The following is a 23600-nucleotide window of genomic DNA, read 5'->3' as shown; positions in this document are numbered from 1 at the left end:
GAAAAGCCTTTGTGATGTTTGTATATACATCAGTTTGGGTGTTTTTTCATTGAAAGAAAAATCTTGTAAGTGTATTTGAGACAAGATAGTAAAAGTTCTTTACCAATTGCTCCTGTGGATGTAGGCATTACTGAACCACGTAATTCCTTGTGTTGTTCTTGCTTTCATTTGATTACTGTCGTTGTGTTATATATTTGTACTTTATTGATTGTTGTGTTGGACTTATGCTATGCAAATTCATATGTTTTATACAACAAATTGATATCAAAGCAATTTTTGTTATGGCATCAGGTACTTCATCTGCGAAATTTGATGTTGTCAAAATTTATGGAACTAGTAACTTCGGTTTATGGCAGAAAAGGATGAAGGATTTTTTTGTGCAGCAAGGGATGGTGAAGGTCGTGTATGGTGTTCAATTGGATGGCATGAATGGGGCTAATTGGAAGGAAATGGAGGCGAAGATGGTGCCTACTATCAGATTATGTATGGCGAATGATGTGTTGTACAACATCATGGAAGAGGATTCTCTTGTGGCTATTTGGAAAAAGCTTGAAAGCTGGTACATGTCTAAATCTCTTGCGAATAAACTTTTTCTTCAGCAAAGGCTTTATTGGCTTAAGATGGTGGAGGGTTCTAATTTGAACCAACACATCAACACATATAGTCAAATCATAAGTGATTTAATGTGGGTTGATGTGGGATTCGAAGAAGATGATAAGACATTGATGTTATTGAATTCCCTTCAAGCGACTCACACGTATGAGAACCTGGTTACGACTTTTTCTTCGGGTAAAGAGACCCTAAATTTGGAAGCGGTGACAAGCACATTGTTGGGGTTTCATCAAAGAATGAAAATCTACGATGACATCTTACATGGGGAAGGGCTTCTATGAAAGGTAACCATGATTGTGGGAGAGGAAAATTTAAAAATGGATCAAGCAGAAAATCCCAATCTCAATCTATTGGCCTAACAAGGCTTAATCTCAGGTTTTGATAATAACAAATTAAGAATACTTAATTTATTTGTTTAAGTAAGGTTTTAGGCTTCAAAAGTGTTCATGAGATCAAGTTCAAGTGTTTAAAGAGAATGATTGAAGCTTGTGCTTAAAGCCCTGAGTAATGATAAAGTTAAAGCATATTGAAGAAAGATTTCAAGCTGGACACAAAATGGAAATCGAAGTTTGAAGACTTAGTGATAAAAAAGTTTTATTTTAAAAAGTCTCATGTAAGTACTTCACAATTTCAATATGGATGTTTGATGCTCTTAGGAAACATCAGTGACTTAGACACCTATTTTTAAATCATGGAAAATGTTTTCATAAAGTTTTAAATAAGTTCTCCAAGTTCAAAGTTGATATTTGAAATCAAATTTTGAAAAACAAAGTAGAAACAAGCAGGACAGGCGACTAAAGTTTTAACAACAGGCGACTAATATATTGCTTTGGTTATTTATCAAAAAACAGAACCAAAGCAGTCGACTGACCTTTTAAAGTCTGAATTAGCACTAGTTTTCAAAATACACTGAATTTGAGAAGCTCAGGCGACTGACTCTCGGGCCTTAGTCGACTAAAGTACATGTTTAAGTTTTAAACAGCGCTGATAAAAGTTTCCAAAATTGATTTCTTAGCTCCCAAACAAAGAGGAAAATTGGGGAAAATGTTAAGAAACTTTATTACTCTATATATACTTGATATTTTCAAAAATTAGGGTAACTCACAACTCACATACAAATCATATTTTTGAAATTATATTGCTGAAAGTTTTTGCAAGAGTTGTGCCCTTGCTAAAGTTTCATATGAAATTCTGATTCAAATCTTTCGATTTCTTCACTCTTAAATTAGAACCCTGGTGATATTATTCCAAGCTTCAATTTCTATATTGTATTTTGATTGAAGTATACCGAATTTCAATTGTACAAATCTACTTTAACTGAGAGTATTGCTTGTATTTGATTGATGATTCAAGATTGTTGGATCGTTGCCTAGTGAGAGGGGTTTTCTTGTTAGAGAGGGATCTCCACCTTGAATGGAGAGAGGTTGTAACTTCATCTGATAACGAAGTTGGAAAGGAATCCTCACAGCATGTTGCTTGAGGCAAGGACGCAGGCCGTTGGCCGAACATTGTAAAAAATCTGGTGTTCCTTTCTTCTTTCCTTAATCTCTTTACATTATTACAAGTATATAAACTGAGTGTATGCTTATTTAATTGTTGAAAACTTGTTGGATATTGAGAAATTATTGGAATACTGATTTGATTATCTTTGAATCAAAGAACTATATTGGTTGTTATTGTTTGGATTAAATTTTCCAATTAGATTTAATTACTGAATTTCTAAATATCACATCTGAGGTAAATATTGTGAAATTAATTATTCCATTGAAGGAAAGTTGCAGGGTACTTAAAATCAATCTTTTGAAATTAAAAATTGATATTATCATTGTTCATTATTGAAAAGAAATTCTAATTCTAAAGTTTGTTTATCTATTGAAGTATTGAAATTAAGAATTGGTTTATTATCTTCATACATAGGATTGTTGGTTGGTTTAAGTAAGGTGGTTGATAAGAATTCTTGTGATTGTGTGATTGTATAAAATTATATTGAAAAAGGTTATACTAAACTAAAGTTTTTGCAAATAAATTTTTAAAACCCAATTCACACTCCCTCCTCTTGGGAGTACACCTTTATTCTCAATTGGTATCAGAGTCAGGTTATAGTAAATCTTAAACTAGAAGCTACATAAAGATCCCTATGGCACACGTAGGTGTATCCCCATTTGAAGAAGGCAAATCTTCATCTAGACCACCTATCTTCTGCGATGTTAACTACACTTTCTTAAAATAGCAAATGAGAATATTTTTATAAACCATGGATTGGAAGGTCTAGAAGTTGTCACACATGGTGACCTCATTCCCACTAAAACTATAGACAATAAGGAGATATCTAAAGAAGAAAAAGAATTTACTGATAATGATATTAAGTTGCTGTAGATAAACTTAAGTGCAATGAATGCACTATATTGTGCCCTAGATTCCAATGAATTCAATAGGATCATGGGATGCAAATCAGCTAAAGAAATTTGGGAAGAGCTTGAAATTACTTATGAAGGAACAGATGACGTAAGGGATAGTAGAATTGACATGCTCACCTGTGAGTATTAGGCATTTAGGATGAACCCTGAAGAGTCTATCACTAGTACATATACTAGGTTCACCAACATAATAAATTCCCTTATTGCATTAGGAAAAAATTACTCTACTTATGAGATGATTCAAAAAATCCTTAGAGGACTTCCACCAATTTAGGAACCTAAGGCCATTGCCATAACAGAAGGTAAAAATTTTAAAAATACCTCCTTAGATGAATTAATAGGATCGCTCCTCACATATGAGATAGAAATAAATAATAGAAACACTGAAGGTAGCAAATAAAAGAAGTTAATTGCTCTAAAAGGTGTAAAAGAAAGTTCTAGTGAAGAAGAAGATAATGAATTAGACGATGATATATAACTTTAATTACTAGAAAACTTGGAAAATTATTCAAAAAGAACAAAAAATTTGCTCGGAAATTCAAGGGCCCAAAAGTTGATAAAGGTGAAACTAGTAAGAAAGAAGCAAAGAATGAACCTCCTACATGCTATAATTGCAAAAAAGGTTGGACATAGAAAACCTAATTTTTCACAGCAAGATGCTAAGAAGAGGAAAAGGAGGCGATGAAAGCAACCATGTGGGATGACTCAAGATCGAGTGAATCAAAAAATGAATCAAGTTATGAAGACATGGCAAACCTTTGCTTCATGGCAAGAGACGACGAGGTAAATTCCTACTGTAATGACCTGCTTAATTTCCACATATTTTTTTATAATACAATAAAACCCATATAATAAATCCAGCAGATCATAATCCACCTGGACCCTTGGGTACTAGGGATACAATAGAAACACAAACGGAAGCCTAAGCAGCAGGAAACATACAATCATAATATCATAAATACAAAATCATCCATTACAATACCAGAGTTACAACATCCATTATATTAAAGTATATACATCCCAAAAGAAAGACCTAGGGACATTTCCCACAAAATTCAACCATCCCCACCAAAACTTACCCTTCAAAGAGGGCAGATCAATAGTACTATATTAAAGGAGCTTTACCCGCTCTCCTATCATGGGCTTTTGAAATGTTTATAAAATTTTGGGGTGTGACACCTCTCAGTAAGGGAAATAAAGTAATACTAGTGTGTGGTAACATGAGTATCTTCGTGTTCCATATAAAACCATACATAAACATATCAGTATAACTGTCTGTATCATATATGGGAAACATATATTCTCATATCATGACAGAACATACATAATTTTCGTAACCATAATTCATCTCATATAAATATAATACGAAAACAATCCTGGTAGGTTAGCTGGCAGTTGTCATGTATTACTCCCACATGACTGGATTGTGTGGCCCAAAGGCGGGACCTAACAATGGTTGGCCGACCATTGCCAAGTTAAAAGTACAGTCTGTAAGTCCGATAAGCCTTCCAGACCTGGTCTATACACTAGGGGCACTCAAACTTCTTAAAACAACATCGACCATCCAATTTCACACCACTTCGTACAGCGGCGTTAACACAAATATCATGATGAATCATGAACACATAGCATCGGTACCGTGCAAGTGCTAGCCTAAACCAAGCTAATCAGGTTTTGATAGCATATAACATCTAATGAAACTATGATACATGGATATTTCATAGTATTAATTGCCAAATCAATATCATCATGTCGTTTTGTATATATACGTATATTATGAAAATCATCAGCCCATATGCCGGTATTTCACATTTTACCATAGCTTGGCCCATACGCCGACAAATCGTATCCATAGCTCAACCCGTATGCTGGAAAATCCTATATATAGCTCAGCCCGTACGCTGGAAAATCATATGAAATTAGGAATAGCTTCCCAAAAGGGGGGGTGAATTGGCTTTTAAAAATTTCTTTTAATTCCTTTTGAGATACCTTAAACTTCCTTTATTTCTTTTAACCAATTCTTGACTTGTTTGTTTAATTCTTTAATCAATCGAGAACTTAGTTCTTTATCCAATCAATAACAGAATTAAACAACCAATCAATTAAACAATATCTTTAAGCCAAACAATCAATTTATTTTCCAAGTACAAGTTAAACAACAAACAACCAAACCAAGATATAAAGTATTCAGCACTTTGGTAATATAACAACTCAAGATGGTTGTTTGTTTATATTTGCCAAATTTGAACCAAGCCTTGTAGTGAATGAGAATTTATGCTTGCTGATGTAAAGCCCTGTATAGATGAATCAAATCACTCTTTCCAAATATTTAGAACTCAAATAAACTCTTGGTAAATTTATCTTTGGGATGTTAACCAAGTAACGTACTCACGTAAGGTTTCCGCAAGATATGGTGTAACCAACATACTCCCTTTCGGTTTCTGCAACCCAAATAAAAATTAAACTTTAAGTTTGTTTGATTTCGAAATATATGTAGTTTATATGATTTTCAAATTTAAACCATCCACGCAATTTAAATATGCTGAAAATAAAGAGTAAGGGAAAGAGAGAATTAGACGGAGATTTTTACGAGGTTCGGCTTATACCCAGCCTACATCCTTGCCTTTGGCAAACCACCAAAGGATTCACTAGTTCAGTTTCGTTGACAGGTGGAACAATACCGATTACAACACTCCTTGGTTAAGGCTAAAGCCTGCCTTCTCCAAATGATATCCCCTCGTTCGGTCACTCCTTACATAGGCTAGAGCCCGCCTCTCTAAGCAATGTCGCCTTGCTTAGCCAACAATCCAAACAACCCTTGCAATGTCAAAGAACTATAAGAAACAAGATATAATCTACGTACAAGTATACTCTCTCAAAGAGCAAGTTAGTACAATTTCAGCACTATATACTTGAATGTAAAATATCAATATGCAATACAATGAAGCTCAAGTGTAGAATTCACCAATATCGTTCTTAGAAGAGGATTAACAGTAGGAACTCAGAGAAAGAAGGATTAGCACTTCAGAATTCTCAGCAAAATAATTTTTCATAGAGTGAACAAGAGAGCTTTGGAAGAACAAGAATACTTTCAGCTTTACAAGCAGATTTTTCAATTATTGGATGATTTTTGATTTGCAAAACCATGTATTTATAGGCTTTAAAACTTGTTTCCATGTTGCAAAAGTTTCCTTAGAGAGTTTCCCAACTTTTAGAAAATTTGAAGCTCAAACGGCAATATTTTAAAACATGAGAATTTAAAATTTTTTCCCGTTGAACAGTGTTCAGTCATCTGAAGTGTCTAGGTCAGTCAACTGAAGTTTCTTAACTCCTTAAAAAAATAGAACTGGATACAGGGTTAGTTGACTGAAATCAGGGTTCAGTCATCTGATGTTGTAGGTTCAGTTGACTAAAGTTGCAAGTTCAGTCGTCTGAATTTGCTGCTGTAACTCTCTGCCTATTCTGTCTTGTTCTTTTGTCAGTAGTGACCCTGCTTCAATGATTTGGCTATAAATTTTTCTATATAACTCCAAATTAGGTGTTCTTGGTGTAAAATGAAAGCTAAGATAAAATCCTACAACTTTTATGTTGACCACCTTTCAAAATAATGAGGTTTTGATAGTGAAACATGCACCTTAATGTGACTATATAAAAACTGACAGCAAATAGAAATACCCTTTTTGGTGCATTTTATTCCAAAAATGATTCTAACCCTTTTAAAATAATTTTTAGCCTTAGAAATATTTTTCAGGTATTTTAAAAGGTATCTAGGTCTAAGTTAACCTAAGAGCTTCAAAATATTTCAAACGATATTTTAAACATTAAAAGTACTTACATGAAAACTTCTAAAACTTTTCTCATTCTTGAGTCTTCATGTTTTGTTTCTTCAAGCTTCTATCTTTTCTTCAAGCTTTCATATTTTTTTAGCTTTATCACTTTGCCTTTCTTTGGATCTTTTAATATTCCTTGACTTTCAACAACTCATTCATGTCTTTATATTCTTCAAGGTTTAATATATCATCTTTAAATCCATGCTTGGACTCTTTTAAGCTTCATTTGATCCTCTTGAGCACTTTGACCTTTGCTTTCTCATATATGAGCCCTGAAATATCATTACTTATACAAATACATTAAATTTCACTTGTTTGATAGCATCAAAACAAGATAACAAGGTTTTAAGTCTTGTAAGGCCAACATCATGTCCATAGCTCGGCCCGAATGCCGACAAATCATATACATAGCACAGCCCGTACGCTGGCAAATCATATCCATAGCTTGGCCCATATGCCGAAAAATCATATACATAGCACGACCCGTACACCGGAAAACATATAAAAATCTCAGCCCGTATGCCAGTTTTTCATTATAAAAATCCATATCTTTATCATATTCCTAGAAAACAGTATTTCATTATAATTTCTACTCATGCCATACGAACTAGGTTTTTCGTATATTTAACATACCATCATTTTCATAAGTATTTCCCAAATATAAACCATATATAAATATATATTTAATTTTCTGAAATCAGATGCTGCAATAACATACATACATTTTCATAAAATAACTAGTTTAGTTTATCCCCTCACCTAATTCTTGAAAAGCCCCTAAGAGAAATACTCCTACACCCGCAGGGTTCCCCGTTCAATATCCTGGCAACAACATTTTCTAGAACTAAAGTTTAGTATTTCTACACGTACTACGCTTCCTACAACTTTCGAATAGCCAAATACTGAGTAGAAAACCTTACTCTGAATCTGGAATGGTTTCCAACTCAGCCCCACCAACAATTCACTCCAAAAAATTTGAAGAGAACTCTCCCAGGAGTGTCATGGTGGCTTTAGATCGTCGAACTGGCGTAAATTTGGCCCAGAAACTTAGAGAGAAGGAGGAGAAACTGAAGGGGGAGAGAGAGTGAATTCTACGGCCAAAATAAGCTGAAAATTGCGTTTAACCACTATTTATACACTCGCCTTCATCGACAAGCCATGTCACCTCGTCGATGAGGTCATGAAGACAACTCATCGATGAACTATCTCCTCATCGATGAAATTCAGAATCCCCTAAACCCCCTGCTTGGTATCTTCTCATCGACGAATCTTGTCCTCATCAAAGTGCTCCTCTTATGCCCTCGTCAACGAATCCCTTGTGTTTGTCGACGAGATGCTGAAAAATTCCTCGGGTTATTACATTCTCCTATCCTTATAAAAATTTCGTCCTCGAAATTTATAGTTCACGTAACTCATCATCCCTTACAAGAAAAGGGGTCTACTTATTTTATTACTTCCCTCACTTATGGCAGAGGAATACCGTGGTTACATTCCGTGTCCTAGGAAACTATATAAACAAAATAAAATTCTCCCAAAACTAAAAGGCTGCTTACTAACTAAACTTTACATGTACCCACATAAGAAATATTACTTATTTACTTACATATACTTGTCATATATTTTAAAATAAATGCGGATACTTCTGTTTTATCTGCTTCTTGGACTCCCAAGAAGCCTCTTCCACTGCATGATTCCTCCACAAAGCCTTTACCAAAGGAATCTTCTTATTACGTAACTCCTGCACTTTCCTATCTAGAATCTATACTGGTACCTCCTCATACACCAGTGAATCAATGAGCTCTAAATCACCATAGCTAATAATATAAGAAGGGTCTGGGATGTACTTCCTCAACATGGCAACGTGGAATACTTCGTGGATCCTAGAAAACATTGGTGGCAAAGCTAGCCTATAGGCTACCGACCCTATTTTATCTATAATCTCAAATGGACCGATAAACCTAGGACTAAGTTTACCCTTCTTCCCAAATCGCATAACTCCTTTTAACAGAGCTATTTTTAGAAATACATGATTACCCACATCAAATTCCAAATTCCTGCGGCGATTATTGGCATACCTTTTCTGTCAGCTCTGAGCTGCACTAATTCTATCTCTAATAAGCTGAACCTTGTCACGCGCTTGTTGAACAAGCTTTGGTCCCACTACTCACCGCTCACCTACTTCATCCCAAAATAAAGGAGAATAACATCTCCTACCGTATAAAGCCTCAAATGGTGCCATACCAATACTGGTCTAATAACTGTTATTATACGCAAACTCTACTAGCGGCATGAATTGAGTCCAACTACCCCCAAAATCCAATACGCATGCTCAAAGCATATCCTCTAATATCTGTATCGTCCTCTAAGTCTGCCCATATGACTAAGGATGGAATGCCGCGCTGAACGATAACTGAGACCCTAGGGCTTCCTACAAGCTCTTTTAAAAACATGATGTAAAATGTGGGTCTCAATATGACACAATCGATATTGGCACCCCATGAGAACGAACTATCTCCTGAGTGTAGACCTCCGCTAAATGGTTAAGGAAGTAGCTGATCTTGATAGGAAAAAAGTGGGCGGTCTTAGTCAATTGGTCTACTATTACCCAAATCGCATTCTGGCTATGTAACGCCATTGGCAGTCCTGACACGAAGTCCATGGATATATGATCCCACTTCCACTCTGCGATAAATAATGGCCACAACTGACCTGCGGCCTCTGATGCTCAACTTTTACCTACTGGCTCGTCAAACATTGCGCTACATACTCGATGATCTCTTTCTTCATACCACTCCACCAGTACGACTCTCACAGATCCCTATACATCTTCGTACTACCAGGATGAACTGTATACAAAGATCTGTGAGCCTCCTCTAAAATAGTCTTTCTGATCTCAGTATCAGTAGGAACACATAATATGGAAAGGAACCAAAAAGCTCTGTCATATGCAATACTGAATTCCTCCCCCTAAGCACACTGCACTCGATCTGTCACCTCTGCTAATTCTAGGTCTTCTTTCTGAGTAACTTTAATCCTTTCCTGTAAAGTAGGCTGCACTACTAGACTGGCAATGTGAGCCTAAGAACCATTTTCAACTATTTCAATGCTGAGTCTCTCCAGATCCATCATGATCGACACTGAATCTCCATAGCCGCCAACACTGATTCCCTAGATTTCCTGCTCAACGCATCAGCTACCACATTAGCCTTCCCTAGGTGGCAACTGATAGTGTAATCAAAATCCTTAATAAGCTCCAACCACCTTCTCTGCCTCATATTCAATTCATTTTGAGTGAAAAAGTACTTCAAATTCTTATGGTTGGAAAAGATCTCACACCGTTTGCCATACAGGTAATGCCTCTAAATCTTCAATGCGTGTACAACTGCAGCCAACTCAAGATCATTGGTAGGGTAGTTCTTTAAATATTTAACTGTATGGATGCATTCGCCACCACCCTGCCATGCTGCATCAATACACAGCCAAGTCCCTTCAAGGATGCATCACTGTAAATGACATAACCCTCACCCCTTGACGGGATGATCAACACTGGCGCCGTGACAAGTTTTTGTTTTAACTTTTGAAAACTATGCTCACAGCTGTCATCCCACTCAAATCTAACATTCTTCCTAGTCAGTCATTTTAGAGGCCCTAATAATGTTGAGAATCGCTCAACGAAACAACGGTAATACCCAGTTAGTCCAAAGAAACTTCTGATCTCCTGGACGTTCCTCGGTCTAGCCTAATTCACTACCGCCTCGATCTTATTGGAATCTATAGAAATTCTGTCTCCTAAGATAACATGCCCCAAAAACACAACTTTCTCAAGCCAGAAATCACATTTACTGAAATCAGCGCACAACTTTTTTTCCCGAAGCGTCTGCAGAACCTACCTTAAGTGTGTCTCATGCTCCTCATAGCTCCTCGAATAGACCAGTACATCATCAATAAAAATAACAACAAACTGATCTAAATATGGACGAAAAATCCTATTCATCAAATCCATAAATATGGTAGGAGCATTCGTCAAACCAAATGGCATAACAAGGAACTCGTAATGCCTGTACCTAGTCCTGAAGGTCGTTTTCGAGATGTCTTCTGCTTTCACTTTCACCTGATGATAGCCTGATCCGAGATCAATCTTCAAATACACCCGTGTACCCTAGAGCTGGTCAAACAAATCATCTACACGGGGTAGAGGATACTTGTTCTTGATTGTCACTTTATTAATCTCCCGATAATCTATAGACATCCTCATAGACCTGTCTTTCTTCTTCACAAATATAACTGGAGCTCCCCATAGAGATACACTGGGTCATATAAAGCCCTTATCAAGTAGATCTTGCAACTGATTCTTAAATTCTGCTAACTCCGCTGGCGCCATCCAGTAAGGTACTTTAGAAATTGGCGCTATACCTGGAAGTAGATCAATAAGGAAATCTACCTCACGATCGGGTGGCAAACCTGGTAACTCATCTGGGAAGACATCGATAAATTCTTTTACTATAGGTGTGCTAGAAAGTTTCAATTCATTCTCTAACACCTCCTTTACAATAGCCACAAACCCCTGGAAACCACTCATCAGTAGTCTCCTCGCCTGAATAGCTAAAACTAGCTGAGGCGGGGATTGCACTCGCGACCCTACGAACCTAAATTCTGCTATTCTTGGAGGTCTGAATATTACTTCCTGTGCATGGCAGTCTATACTAGAAAAATTAGCTGCTAGCCAATCCATGTTGAAGATCACATCAAACCTATGCATATCTAGCACTATTAGTTCGATAGACAAAATTTCCACCTACACATCAACTAACAATCCCGGAGCACTCTACTATATCTCGCTATTGACCCAGCCAGTGTAGATACCAATAGTTCAGTATCTAACAAATGTGTTTCCGCCCCACATAGTCTAGTGCACTTTGAAGACATAAATGAGTGTGTGGCTCCTGAATCAAACAATGTAATAACTTTAAAAGAAAACATACTAACCATACCTATGACCATGTCACCTGCCATCTCAGCATCACCTGGTGTCAGTGCGAACACTCTGGTTGAAGTCGTATTTCTCTACTGGCGCCCACGCGGTGCCTGATATCCTCCCCGGTATGGCCTGATATCCTCCCCGGTATGGTTTAGGAGCAGGAGCTGCATCTGGTGGTATAGGGTAGTCTCACACCATATGTCCCTGCCTACCGCAGTAGTAGCAAACAATTCCACCTGCGTGACACTCTCCCCAGTGTCTCCTCCCATAAGTTTGGCAGACAGGGGGACCCTACACTGCCTGAACCGTCCTCCAATCTCTTATCTCCGTCCTCTACCATGATTTTCTCTCCTCCACTGACTCGGTCTATGACCCTGCTGATAGCCTGTAGATGCAGATCTCTTCCTCTATCTCTGCTCCTCTGCATCCAGCTGCTTACCAACCCCTGCCAAGGCTGCTTTATCGACTAGCTCAGCAAAGTCGTGGATCCACAGCACTACCACCTGCTTGAATATACTCTGCCTCAAGCCTCTCTCAAACTACCTTGCTTTCTTCACCTCATCAGGGACAATGTACAAGGAAAAATGAGAGAACTCGATGAAACGCGCCACATACTGTTGGACTGATAACTGTCCTTGTTTTAGACTCAGGAACTCTTCCACTTTAGTCTCCCTAACAGTAGCTAGAAAATATTTGTCAAAGAATAACTCTTTAAACCGATCCCAAGTTATAACTAGTGGCATAGTCCTTTGCTACTCCAGAAGCCTCATAGCAATCCACCACCTCTCAGCTTCTCTCGTCAGTCTATAAGTGGCAAAGAGGATCCTCTGTTCCTCAGTACACTGCAACACAGGCAAGACTTTCATAGTCTCCTGCATCTAGTTCTCAGCGGCTGCAGGATCGACTCCTCTCGAAAAGGCCGAAGGATTCATCTTTGTAAACTTCTCTATAGTGCACCTATAGCCAACCAAAGGACCACCCAGCTCCTTCGACCTCCTAGCGATATTAGCCATAACCTTCTGAACCACGCTAAGTAATACCGTGTCAAAGTCAGTCCCACCTGCATCTGAGGGCCTTGCTCCATCACTGCCACTCGCATGGGCACTACCTCATTCTAGATCCATCCTGAAAAATAACAATTGCAACTCAGTAATCCTATCCTTATAATTTACCCGCTTAACCTAGCCTCTTATCTTAACACTCTCAACTTATTTTTAACCCCATTCCTACATTTTAGGAACATAACCTGACAATAGCTTACTATGGTTTTCCTAAAGTCGTCACCCTAGGAAAAACACATAAACTACCACGGAAGTCCTGCATCTAGATTGCAGAACAAAACCTTAAATCATTTCCTATACTCTGGAATTGTTTCCGCTGCATTCTAAAGTCTATAGAACCTAACAACCTAGGCTCTAATACCAAACTGTAACGACCTACTTAATTTCCACATATTTTTTTTAATAATACAATAAAACCCATATAATAAATCTAGCATATCATAATCCACTTGGACCTGTGGGTACCAGGGATACAATAGAAACACAAACGGAAGCCTAAGCAGGAAACATACAATCATAATATCATAAATACAAAACCATCCATCACAATACTAGAGTTATGACATCCATTATATTTAAGTATATACATCCCAAAAGAAAGACCTAGGGACATTTCAAACAAAATCCAACCGTCCCCACCAAAACTTACCCTTCAAAGAGGGCAGATCAATAGTACTATATCATTGGAGCTTTACGCGCCCTCCTATCAGGGGCTCTTGAAATGTTTATAAAATTTTGGGGTGAGACACCTCTCAGTAAGGGAAATAAACTAATACTAGTGTGTGGTAACATGAGTATCTTTGTGTTCCATATAAAACCATACATTAACATATCAGTATAACTGCCTGTATCATATCTGGGAAACATATATCCTCATATCATGGTAGAACATACATAATTTTCATAATCATAATTCATTTTGTATAAAAATAATATGAAAAAAATCCAGGTAGGTTAGCTGGCAGTTGTCATGTGTTACCCCCACATGACTAGATTGTGTGGCCCGAAGGCGGGACCTGACAATGCTTGGCCGACCACTACCAAGTCAAAAGTACAGTCTGTAAGTTCGAGGGGTCTGCTAGACCCAGTCCGTACACCAGGGGCACTTACAATTCTTAAAACCACATCGACCATCCAATCTCACACCACTATGTATAGCGGCATTAACACAAATATCATGATGAATCATGAACACATAGCATCAGTACCGTGCAAGTGCTAGCCTAAACCAAGCCAACCAGGTTGTGATAGCATATAATATATAATGAAACTATGATACATGAATATTTCATAGTATTAATTACCAAATCAATATTATCATGTCGTTATGCATATATACATATATCATGAAAATCATCGGCCTGTACACCGGTATTTCACATTTTACCATAGCTCGGCCTATACGCCGGCAAATTATATCCACAACTTAGCTCGTACGCTAGCAAATCATATACATAGCTCAGCTCATAAGCTAAAAAATCATATCCATAGCTCGGCCCGTGTGCCGAAAAATCATATACATAGCACAGCCCGTAAGCTGGCAAATCATATCCATAGCTCGGCCTGTATGCCGGTAAATCATATACATAGCACGGCCCGTACACCAAAAAACATATAAAAATCTTGGCCCATATGCCAGTTTGTCATTATAAAAGTCCATATCTTTATCATATTCCCAGAAAACAATATTTCATTATAATTTATACTCAAGCCACATAAACTAGGTTTTTCGTATATTTAACATACCATCATTTTCAGAAGTATTTCCCAAATATAAACCATATATAAATATATATTTATTTTTACGAAATCAGATGCTGTAATAATATACATACATTTTCATAAAATAACTAACTTAGTTTATCCCCTTACCTGATTCTTGAAAAGCCCCTATGAGAAATACTCTTGCACCTGCAGGGTTCCCCGTTCAATATCCTGAAAACGACATTTTCCAGAACTAAAGTTCAGTATTTCTACACGTACTACACTTCCTACAACTGTCAAATAGTCAAATACTGAGTAGAAAGCCTTACCCTGAATCTGGGATAGTTTCCAACTCTGCCCCACCGACGATTCACTCCAGTAGATTTGAAGAGAACTTTCCCAAGAGTGTCGTGGTGGTTTCAGATCATCGAACCAACGTAAATTCGGCCCAGAAACTTAGAGAGAAGGAGGAGAAACCGACGGGGGAAAGAGAGAGTGAATTATGTTGCCAAAATAAGCTGAAAATCGCGTTTAACCACTATTTATACACTGACCTTCGTCGACGAGCCACGTCACCTCGTCGACGAGGTCATGAAGACAACTAGTCGATGAACTATCTCCTTGTTGATGAAATTCAGAATCCCCCAAACCCCTTGCTCGGTATCTTCTCATTGATGAATCATGTCCTTGTCGACGAGCTCCTCTTATACCCTTGTCGACGAATCCCTTGTGTTCGTCGACGAGATGCTGAAAAATTCCTCAGGTTATTACACCTACTCTAGCTCACATGAAGAATCTAGTAATGAATCATGTAGTGACTTATGTGAGAGTATCCATTCATATAGAGAAATGCAAGTTGAACTATTTTCATTACATAATAGGTTCATAAAAGTATCCAGATGGTACATAGCACTTAACGAACATAATGAAGAGCTTATAAACCAACTAGAGACATCAACATCGGATGAAAAAGAAAAAGACTCACTTATTGATGAACTTATGAGTAAAATCAACAAAATGTCTCAAGATCTAGTAAAGCTGCAAGTTAATGGTAAAAATATGAAAGACATTGAAATTTGTGATCTTAAAAGTAAAGTTTAGGATCAAGCTAAAATCATTTACAATTTTACTAGAGGAAAGGAAAACTTTGATAAATAGGTTGGATCACAAAGAATGTCCTTGAATAAAGAAGGAGTAAGATATAATGGAGTTGAAAACAAGAAGAAAAAGAACATCTACATGGGTTACTTTGTAAAAGCCTCAAAACACTTTGCAAGTACATCTTCCACAAATGCATATGAACATACTTTGTGTTTCTTGTGTAAGAAAAGAGGGCACATAAAGTTTGAATGTCCATATAAAGAAAAAAATGTCAAAGTCAAGAAATTATGGAGAGTCAAAACTGAAACTAAAACTGAATCAAAAAGACCTAAGAAGGATTGAGTACTAAAAGTAACACATTGAAACCCTTTGTAGGTATGTTTTAGGTCCACTCCATCAAAAGATAAATGGTAGTTGGATAGTGGGTGTTCAAGACATATGACTGGAGACAAATCCAAGTTTACCTCATTAATGATAAAGGATGGTGGACATGTCACCTTCAGAGACGATGCTAAAGGAAAAATATTCGGCATCAAAAAAGTTGGTAAAGAACCCTCCCTAATTATTGATGATGTTTTATTGGTAGATGGGTTAAAACATAATCAGCTTAGCATTAGTCAATTGAGTGATAAAGGTTTTGATGTAACATTTAAACAAGACAAGTGCATAGTTGAACATAGAGAAAAGCATGACATCTTGTTCATTGCAAATAGGGTTGACAATGTATACTGCATAAATTTTGAAAACCTAATATCTCAGGAAGTTTCATGTTTCATAGCCTTGAACGAAGTCATCTGGCTGTGGCATAGGAAACTAGAATACGCTAGTATGGACTTGTTGACCAAATTAGCTAAGAGGAACTTAGTCAAGGGTCTACCTAGCACTAAGTTTGTAAAGAACAAGGTGTGTGATTCTTGTCAACTTGAAAAGCAAACTAAGAAAAGTTTTAAAAAGAAAAAGCACATCTTTACTGCTAGGATTTTAAAAATTATTCCCTTAGACTTGTTTGACCCTACCAGAGCCCAAAGTCTAGGAGGAAAGCAATATGTGTTCATCATTTTTGATGACTACTCTAGGTTTACCTGGGTACATTTCTTATCCTCCAAAGAAGAGGTATGTAAGATGCTAATTAACTTATGCAAGAAGCTCCAAAATGAAAAAGGGTACGAAGTTCTAAACATTAGAAGTGATCGAGGTAGTGAATTCGAAAATAAAGACATTGAGAAATTCTGTGATGAATATGGAATAACTCACAACTTTTTAGCACCTTGTACTCCTCAACAAAATGGAGTTGTTGAAAGGAAGAATAAGTTACTTTAGGAAATGGCTAGAACCATGCTAAATGAACATAATTTACCTACGTATTTCTAGGCTGAAGCGGTAAATACCACATGTTATGTGATGAATAGAGTCTCCATTAGGACAAGCCTAGATAAAACCCCCTATGAACTTTGAAAAAGAAGAAGACCACACATATCTTACTTTCACATGTTTGGATGCAAGTACTTCGTTTTAAATGATACAGATGACTTGGGAAAATTTGATGTGAAATCAGACGAAGGAATCTTCTTAGGATATTTAGTGAATAGTAAAGCCTTTAGAGTCTACAACAAAAAGGACCCTCTTAATCATAGAATCAGTCCATGTAGCTTTTGATGAGGCAAATCCATTCTCTAAACCATCTGATATCGAGGAAGCTGAAATTAAACAAGGAATAGAAGACTTAAAAATTCAAGAAATAAAATATGAGAGTAAGGAATCAAGCTCATCTTTAGATAATAGCTCCCTAGATCAATCTGAATTACCTAGAGAATGGAAATTTGTAATGAATCACCCAAAGGATCAAATCATTGGTGAACCTTCACAAAGAGTATCCGCTAGGTCTTCATTGAAGGATATGTGTAATCATTGCGCGTTCCTATCTTAGGAGGAACCCAAGAAGATAAACGACGCATTAAATGATGACTCATGGATAGTAGCTATGTAAGAAGAGTTAAATCAATTTGAGAGAAATAGAGTTTGGAAGTTAGTTCCTAGAGTTTGGAAGTATACACGATAGGTGTTCCATGGTGAAGACTACCCAATTCAGAGCGATGATGATAAAGATGAAGATGAGGAGGCAAATATAGTAGGTGGTGATGCACGTTCGGAAGGGTTACTCCAAATGTTAGGTGACTTGCAAATGGGGGTTGTAGTGGACACGGATGATGTCAGTGTGTCGTGTACTAGTGATGAATCTACTTTAGTAGGTACCATACCTTGCTATCCTAGTACATTAAATCGAATCAGTAAACCATTTTCTAATCATGTGAGGGATGCACAAGTGCCCCTATATCCAAACTGTACGAAATTCTAAAAATTGGGGTTCCTTATAAAGTTGCTTCATGGAAGGACAATGCATAGGTTATCTCAGTGCACATTCAACATGTATTTAAAGGTCATTAAGGCGGTGCTGCCTAATGATGAAACACTTCCAAAGTCCTTTTATAAGGCAAATACATACATGCATGAATTGGGTCTCGGTTACACTCCAATACATGCATGTAGGTATGATTGTACACTCTTTTATGGTGAACTTGAAAATGCGAACAAGTACCTAGAATGTGGTGAACCGAGGTATAAAACCATTCAGAAGAAGGGTAAAAAGATCCAAAATTTTTTTTTTGGTGATATTGTCCATTAATACTACATCTACAATGATTGTACATGTGCGAAAAGATTGCTATAGATATGAGATGGCATAAAAAGAAACGTCAACAAAAGGAAAACACCCTTAACCATCTAGAGGACTTGGAAGCTTGGGCCGAGTTTGATAAAATGCATCCGTGGTTTGCTAGTGATCCTCGCAACATCAAGCTTGCCCTTGTTTCATATGGGTTCAATCCTTTCAGTAACATGAACAACCCATATAGAATTCGACCAATTATGATGATGCCATACAATATGTCACCATGGCGATGTATGAAAAAACCCTTCATTTATATGTCTCTGCTTATTCCTGGACTAAGGATACCTAGTAATGATATTGATGTTTACCTGAGGCCATTAATTGATGAGCTAAAGGAACTATGGGAAAAAGGAGTGGAGACATTCAATGTGGAAACTAAGACAACATTTTAGATGCATGCAACATTGTTGTGGACAATTAATGATTTTCCCACCTACGACAATTTATTGAGCTAGAGCACAAAAGGTTACTTAGCATACCCGGTGTGTAATAAGGACGATGGATCCTTACCCTTAAAGCATGGATGTGAGTTATGCTTTATGTATCATCTTTGTTTTCTACGATTTGGACATCTTTGGAGGAATCGTGGTGTTAGAAGCTTTAATGGAAAACCTGAACGAAGGTTGCAGCCAAACTGACTAAGTGGAGAAGAGATATTAAACCAGTTCAGGTTGATCGGAGATGTGAAATTTGGGAAACCACCGAGCAAGAGAAAAATGAAATGTGCTGAGTAAGAGTTAAATTGGACAAAGATAAGCATCTTCTTTGAGTTGCCATACTAGAAAGATTATGCACTACGCCACAACTTGGATGCTATGCACATCGAGAAGAACATTTGTGAGAATGTCATTTGTACATTGCTGGATATAAATGGGAAGACAAAGGACAATGCAAATGCTCATCGAGATATGGAAAATATGGGAATGTGGCTTGAGTTGCATCTGATTTGTGATGGGGACAACCTTCTCATGCTATCAGCCTGTTACACATTTTCGAAGGACGAGAAGAATAATTTCTTCAAATGGTTGAAATCAGTGAAGTTCCCTAATGAATATGCATCAAACATATCTTGATGCATAAGCACAAAGGAAAGGAAGATGTTAGGAATGAAAATTCATGATTGTCACATCCTTCTACAATGGGTTCTACTTGTTTTCCTTCGTGGACACTTGACTAAAGATGTTCGCTCAGTGCTGATTGAGCTGGGGATCTTCTTCTAATAGTTGTGCTCTAAGAAATTGAGCATAAACGTACTTGAATGATTAGAGGAGGACATCATGCTCATACTATTTCCACCTACATTCTTCGATGTGATAGTCCATCTAGCCATCCATTTACCAAAGGAGGCCATAATTGAAGCACCGGTGCAATATCGTTGCAATATCGTCTTTAATGATTATTGAAACTATTCCATATATCGAGTACATGGTTTCGAACTCCTTACTTTGCATTGTATTTACATATGTGATGAGTCCCTAAAATGCATGATTTTAGACCCTCATCTACCTTTGCTTATCCTTACTTTATTATTTATTTACCCATTGTTATCATTGTTCAAAACTATGTAAAGTTTGTTGGCCTTTTCAGGAAATATAGGTTAAAACCAAGGAGTTAGGCATACGAGAAGCTAAAGGAGTATCTGGAGTACACAAAGCTCAAAGTCAGATTTTAAACCAAACTCCCAAAGCCTCAGATCATCAGAGAAAAGGAAGTCTTTGCCTGACCAAGTGGTGTATCAGCAACACAAGGGGCGACCTAGTCTTCCATTGCAAACTCTAAAGTTCATACTGAGATCGAAATGCTGCAAGGGTTGATTAAGTGATTGACCACGTGACCCTCAAGAGTGACTAAGGCAAGATGTTGAACTTTCTTGAGTCAATAACTACCAAGAGCATCAACCAAGTGGTCAATTAAGAGACCTTAAGGGGCGACTGTGTCGAGTTCCTAAGATTTATTAAAGATCGAGATCCAGAAACTCTCGACCATCAACTCAACCAGCAAGACCTTGAAGTGCAACTTAGTCGAAGACATTAAAGATTCAAATTCCTAATTTCCCATGAGTGTCAACCAGGGCATGCACAAGGGAAGCATGGGAGCGACTTGGTCGATGGCAACAATCTTCTGCGCAAGATTTGTTGCACGTTTTCCTAAACTAAAAACCAAACCTTGCAAACCCTAGAGCCTACAAATAATAGCTTTGACAATGTGCTTTGGGTTCCTCTTTCACCTTTTTTAGGTTAGTGACAAGCCTAGAACACCATTGAAAGCCATTAGTTTATTGCATGGACAGCCGTTTGTGAGGAACGACTTAAATAACAAGGAGTGATTTTTATTTTCTTTGTTAGATTAGATGATCATTCAGTTGTACAGGCAGTCATTAGTAGCAGACAATTCAAGTACAAAGGCTTGATCTTTTTACTTGCTTTCTCTTCATTGCTTTCATTTACATGCTTTCAATTTACTACTTTTGATTTATTACTTGGTCATGATGAAAGGTCGTTTATAAGGATAAGCACTACTACAATTTTAGTCAGTAGAAGTAGTTGGCTACGGATCCGCAGAGGTGATCACTTGATTGTTAAGAAAGGGCATACTCTAGTTCCTGACTGTGCTCTGGATGATTGGCGCACCCTTGCTACCCTATACCCTCGACTAACCCTCTCTTGCTTTGGCTAAGAACCTCGAGTTAGTAATCTTATGTATACCTGGTTGAACGTAGTCATAGGCATAACATCTAGCGTCTGATTCAAATCCAAGCATCACTTTATAGGAGTAGGGTACTTTAGCTTTTACTTGCTTGTTAGCTTTACCGTGATCCTAGGAGGGGGGTGAATTGGTATTTTTAAAATTTAACCCCTAGGTATTCCTCCTAACAACAATATGTTCACAAACCTATGGTTAATCTAGTGCGAGTAATATAAATATATCAGAAATTAAATGAAGCAATTTAATTAATAGCACATGCACCAGAAGAACAATAAAGTAAGAGTGACACAGAAATGTTATCGAGGTTCGGCCAATTGCCTACGTCCTCGCCTTGGCTAACAAGCACAAGGATTACCACTATCACTTGCTCACTTAACTGGGTGGAGTGGCACCTATACAAACCAGGTCAATTAGCACAGGGTTGACCTCAACCTTTACACCAATCCTTACCAGGCTGGATTACCGCCCCCTCAGGCCACGCTTGGAATCACTCAGATTTACAATCAAATGGCACAATGATATAGTGCTTTCACGTAAAGCAGATTTGTACCCAAATAATACGCTCAATCACATATGCATCAAAGGAAGGATATAGTGTAAGCTCAGTGATGCAAGGTTTGTTCTATCAATACTCAACACAATATAGTCAATATGAAGTTAAAGAGTATTCAACACAATACAATCAGTATGATGCTCAAGAATAATCAACACAAGCAATGACTTGGAATCTAAACAAAATATTTCAACAACACATCAATATTCCAAGTATACTATGCAGATAATCAAACTAGTTTCTAAATGATTTTCTTCATTGAAATGAACACAAAGCTAGTTTGAAAAGATTGCTTGCTTGTTTACAAGCAAAGCTATTGGATACTTGCAATGAAGTGCAAATCCGTTGGTTAAACCTAGGCTAGAACTCCCCAATAAAAAATATATATAACAATCATACAAATGGGAGAGTTTAGAACTGTATAACAGTCACAATAACACACGAAGAACTCTCACAATCTCAGATTTTATCAAAGGAGGCAAGTTTGAGAGTTTTTGGACAAAGAAGGGATTTTCAAGATAGAGAGAGTTTTTTTCTAATCACTTTTCTTAGTACCTTCTTAATTGAGCAAATGAACTCATATTTATAGCTAGGTAAAATATTATTACTGTTCAGGACATAAAGGGTATTATTAAAAAGTCTCAAAAGATGAAAATTCAATTAGCCCAAACTAACCCTATTTTACAGCGGTTAAAATAATTTTAGCCAAGCGAGGTTCGGGTGGCTAAACCTTGGTTCGGACACCCGATAAGACACAGTTCAAAAAATTTTTCAATTAAGTTCGGTTTCCCAGATAAAGGTTCGACAGCCTGAATCAAAGTCAGTAGCCAAGCTTCATGACTTCGGGTGCCCGGTCAAATTTTCGGTGGCTCGAAGGCAGGTGTTCGGTTGCCCGGGGATATATTTGAACTAAAACCATAGGGTGCCCGAGTTGGTGAATAGTACCTTTCGAAGGATTCGAGCGCCTAGGGAAGATGTGTGCATTTGAGGTTTGGTCACTCGAGGGCTGGTCAACATTTTGACTTTCAAAGTTTGGGCGCCCGAGGAGTTTTGTACTCCAAAGGTTCGATCGCCCGACTCCTCTTCTCTTGTTTAGATTTGTCCAATTTTAAGCACAATTATAACACACTTATATATTTTATGCTATGTGTGTGTGAGTGTTGGAGCCTAGGGTCTTACATGGTCAAGTTGAGCTCACACTATATCTTGTGTGCATGATGTGCAGGTGATAGGCATACAAACCATATCCTAGATTACTATTACAGACCTGATTACATAAATGACTAATATATTACAATGTAAATTACAAAGCTTCATGGTCTTCTTGTTTCTTCAAGTGCCATAAAGGAAGTTTGATTTGAACCTGCATAAACACTTAACAAACATCAAATATCAATATTTGTCATTATCAAAGCCGGGTGCGACCAATAAGGTCAACATTGCTTTTCAGTAGTTGATAGAAAGACACTCATTGCAAAAATACCACATTTTTCACTTTTCTTTTACAGAAGACATTAATAAACTAATTAAGAAAAGGCTTACACTTGCACAGTTTAGTCTCTGTGGATTGATACCCGACTTCCATACTTTCTACTGAACTTGGGATTGTTAGGTAGTATAAATATTATTTTTGGTAGTTAAGGACCCAAGCCTTGGCGAGCCTACCAAATTTTTGCACCATTGCTGGGAACTAGGGTACAGTTATTAGCCAATGTCTCATTTAGTATATTATTGCTTTGTTTGTATATATTTTTGTTTTGTTTTTATTCTCTATTTATATATTGAAGCTTTGAATCTCTGTGCTTAAAGTGTGTATGATTGGTCCGTGTTCTTTAGAGCCTGAGATAGTTGCTATAGATCCCGAGATTGAAAAAATATCGTAGGTCCCTTAGGAAACTTACCTCTAATCC

General features: G+C 37.3%; 1 protein-coding gene across 1 annotated transcript in view; it reads left to right on the top strand.

The window, feature by feature from the left end:
* The first annotated feature begins 281 nt into the window (after positions 1-281).
* LOC131168408 (uncharacterized) overlaps positions 282-23600 on the top strand; it is a 52028-nt gene continuing 28709 nt past the window's right edge. Inside the window, exon 1 of the mRNA XM_058127794.1 lies at positions 282-623. Within this exon, the coding sequence (XP_057983777.1) occupies positions 282-623 (342 nt within the window). The remainder of the gene's footprint in view (positions 624-23600) is intronic.

Source organism: Malania oleifera, chromosome 11 (genome assembly GCF_029873635.1).
Source record: "Malania oleifera isolate guangnan ecotype guangnan chromosome 11, ASM2987363v1, whole genome shotgun sequence".
Lineage (NCBI taxonomy): Eukaryota > Viridiplantae > Streptophyta > Magnoliopsida > Santalales > Ximeniaceae > Malania > Malania oleifera.
Note: the sequence above shows the minus strand (reverse complement) of the source record. Positions and strands in the feature narration are given on the sequence as shown.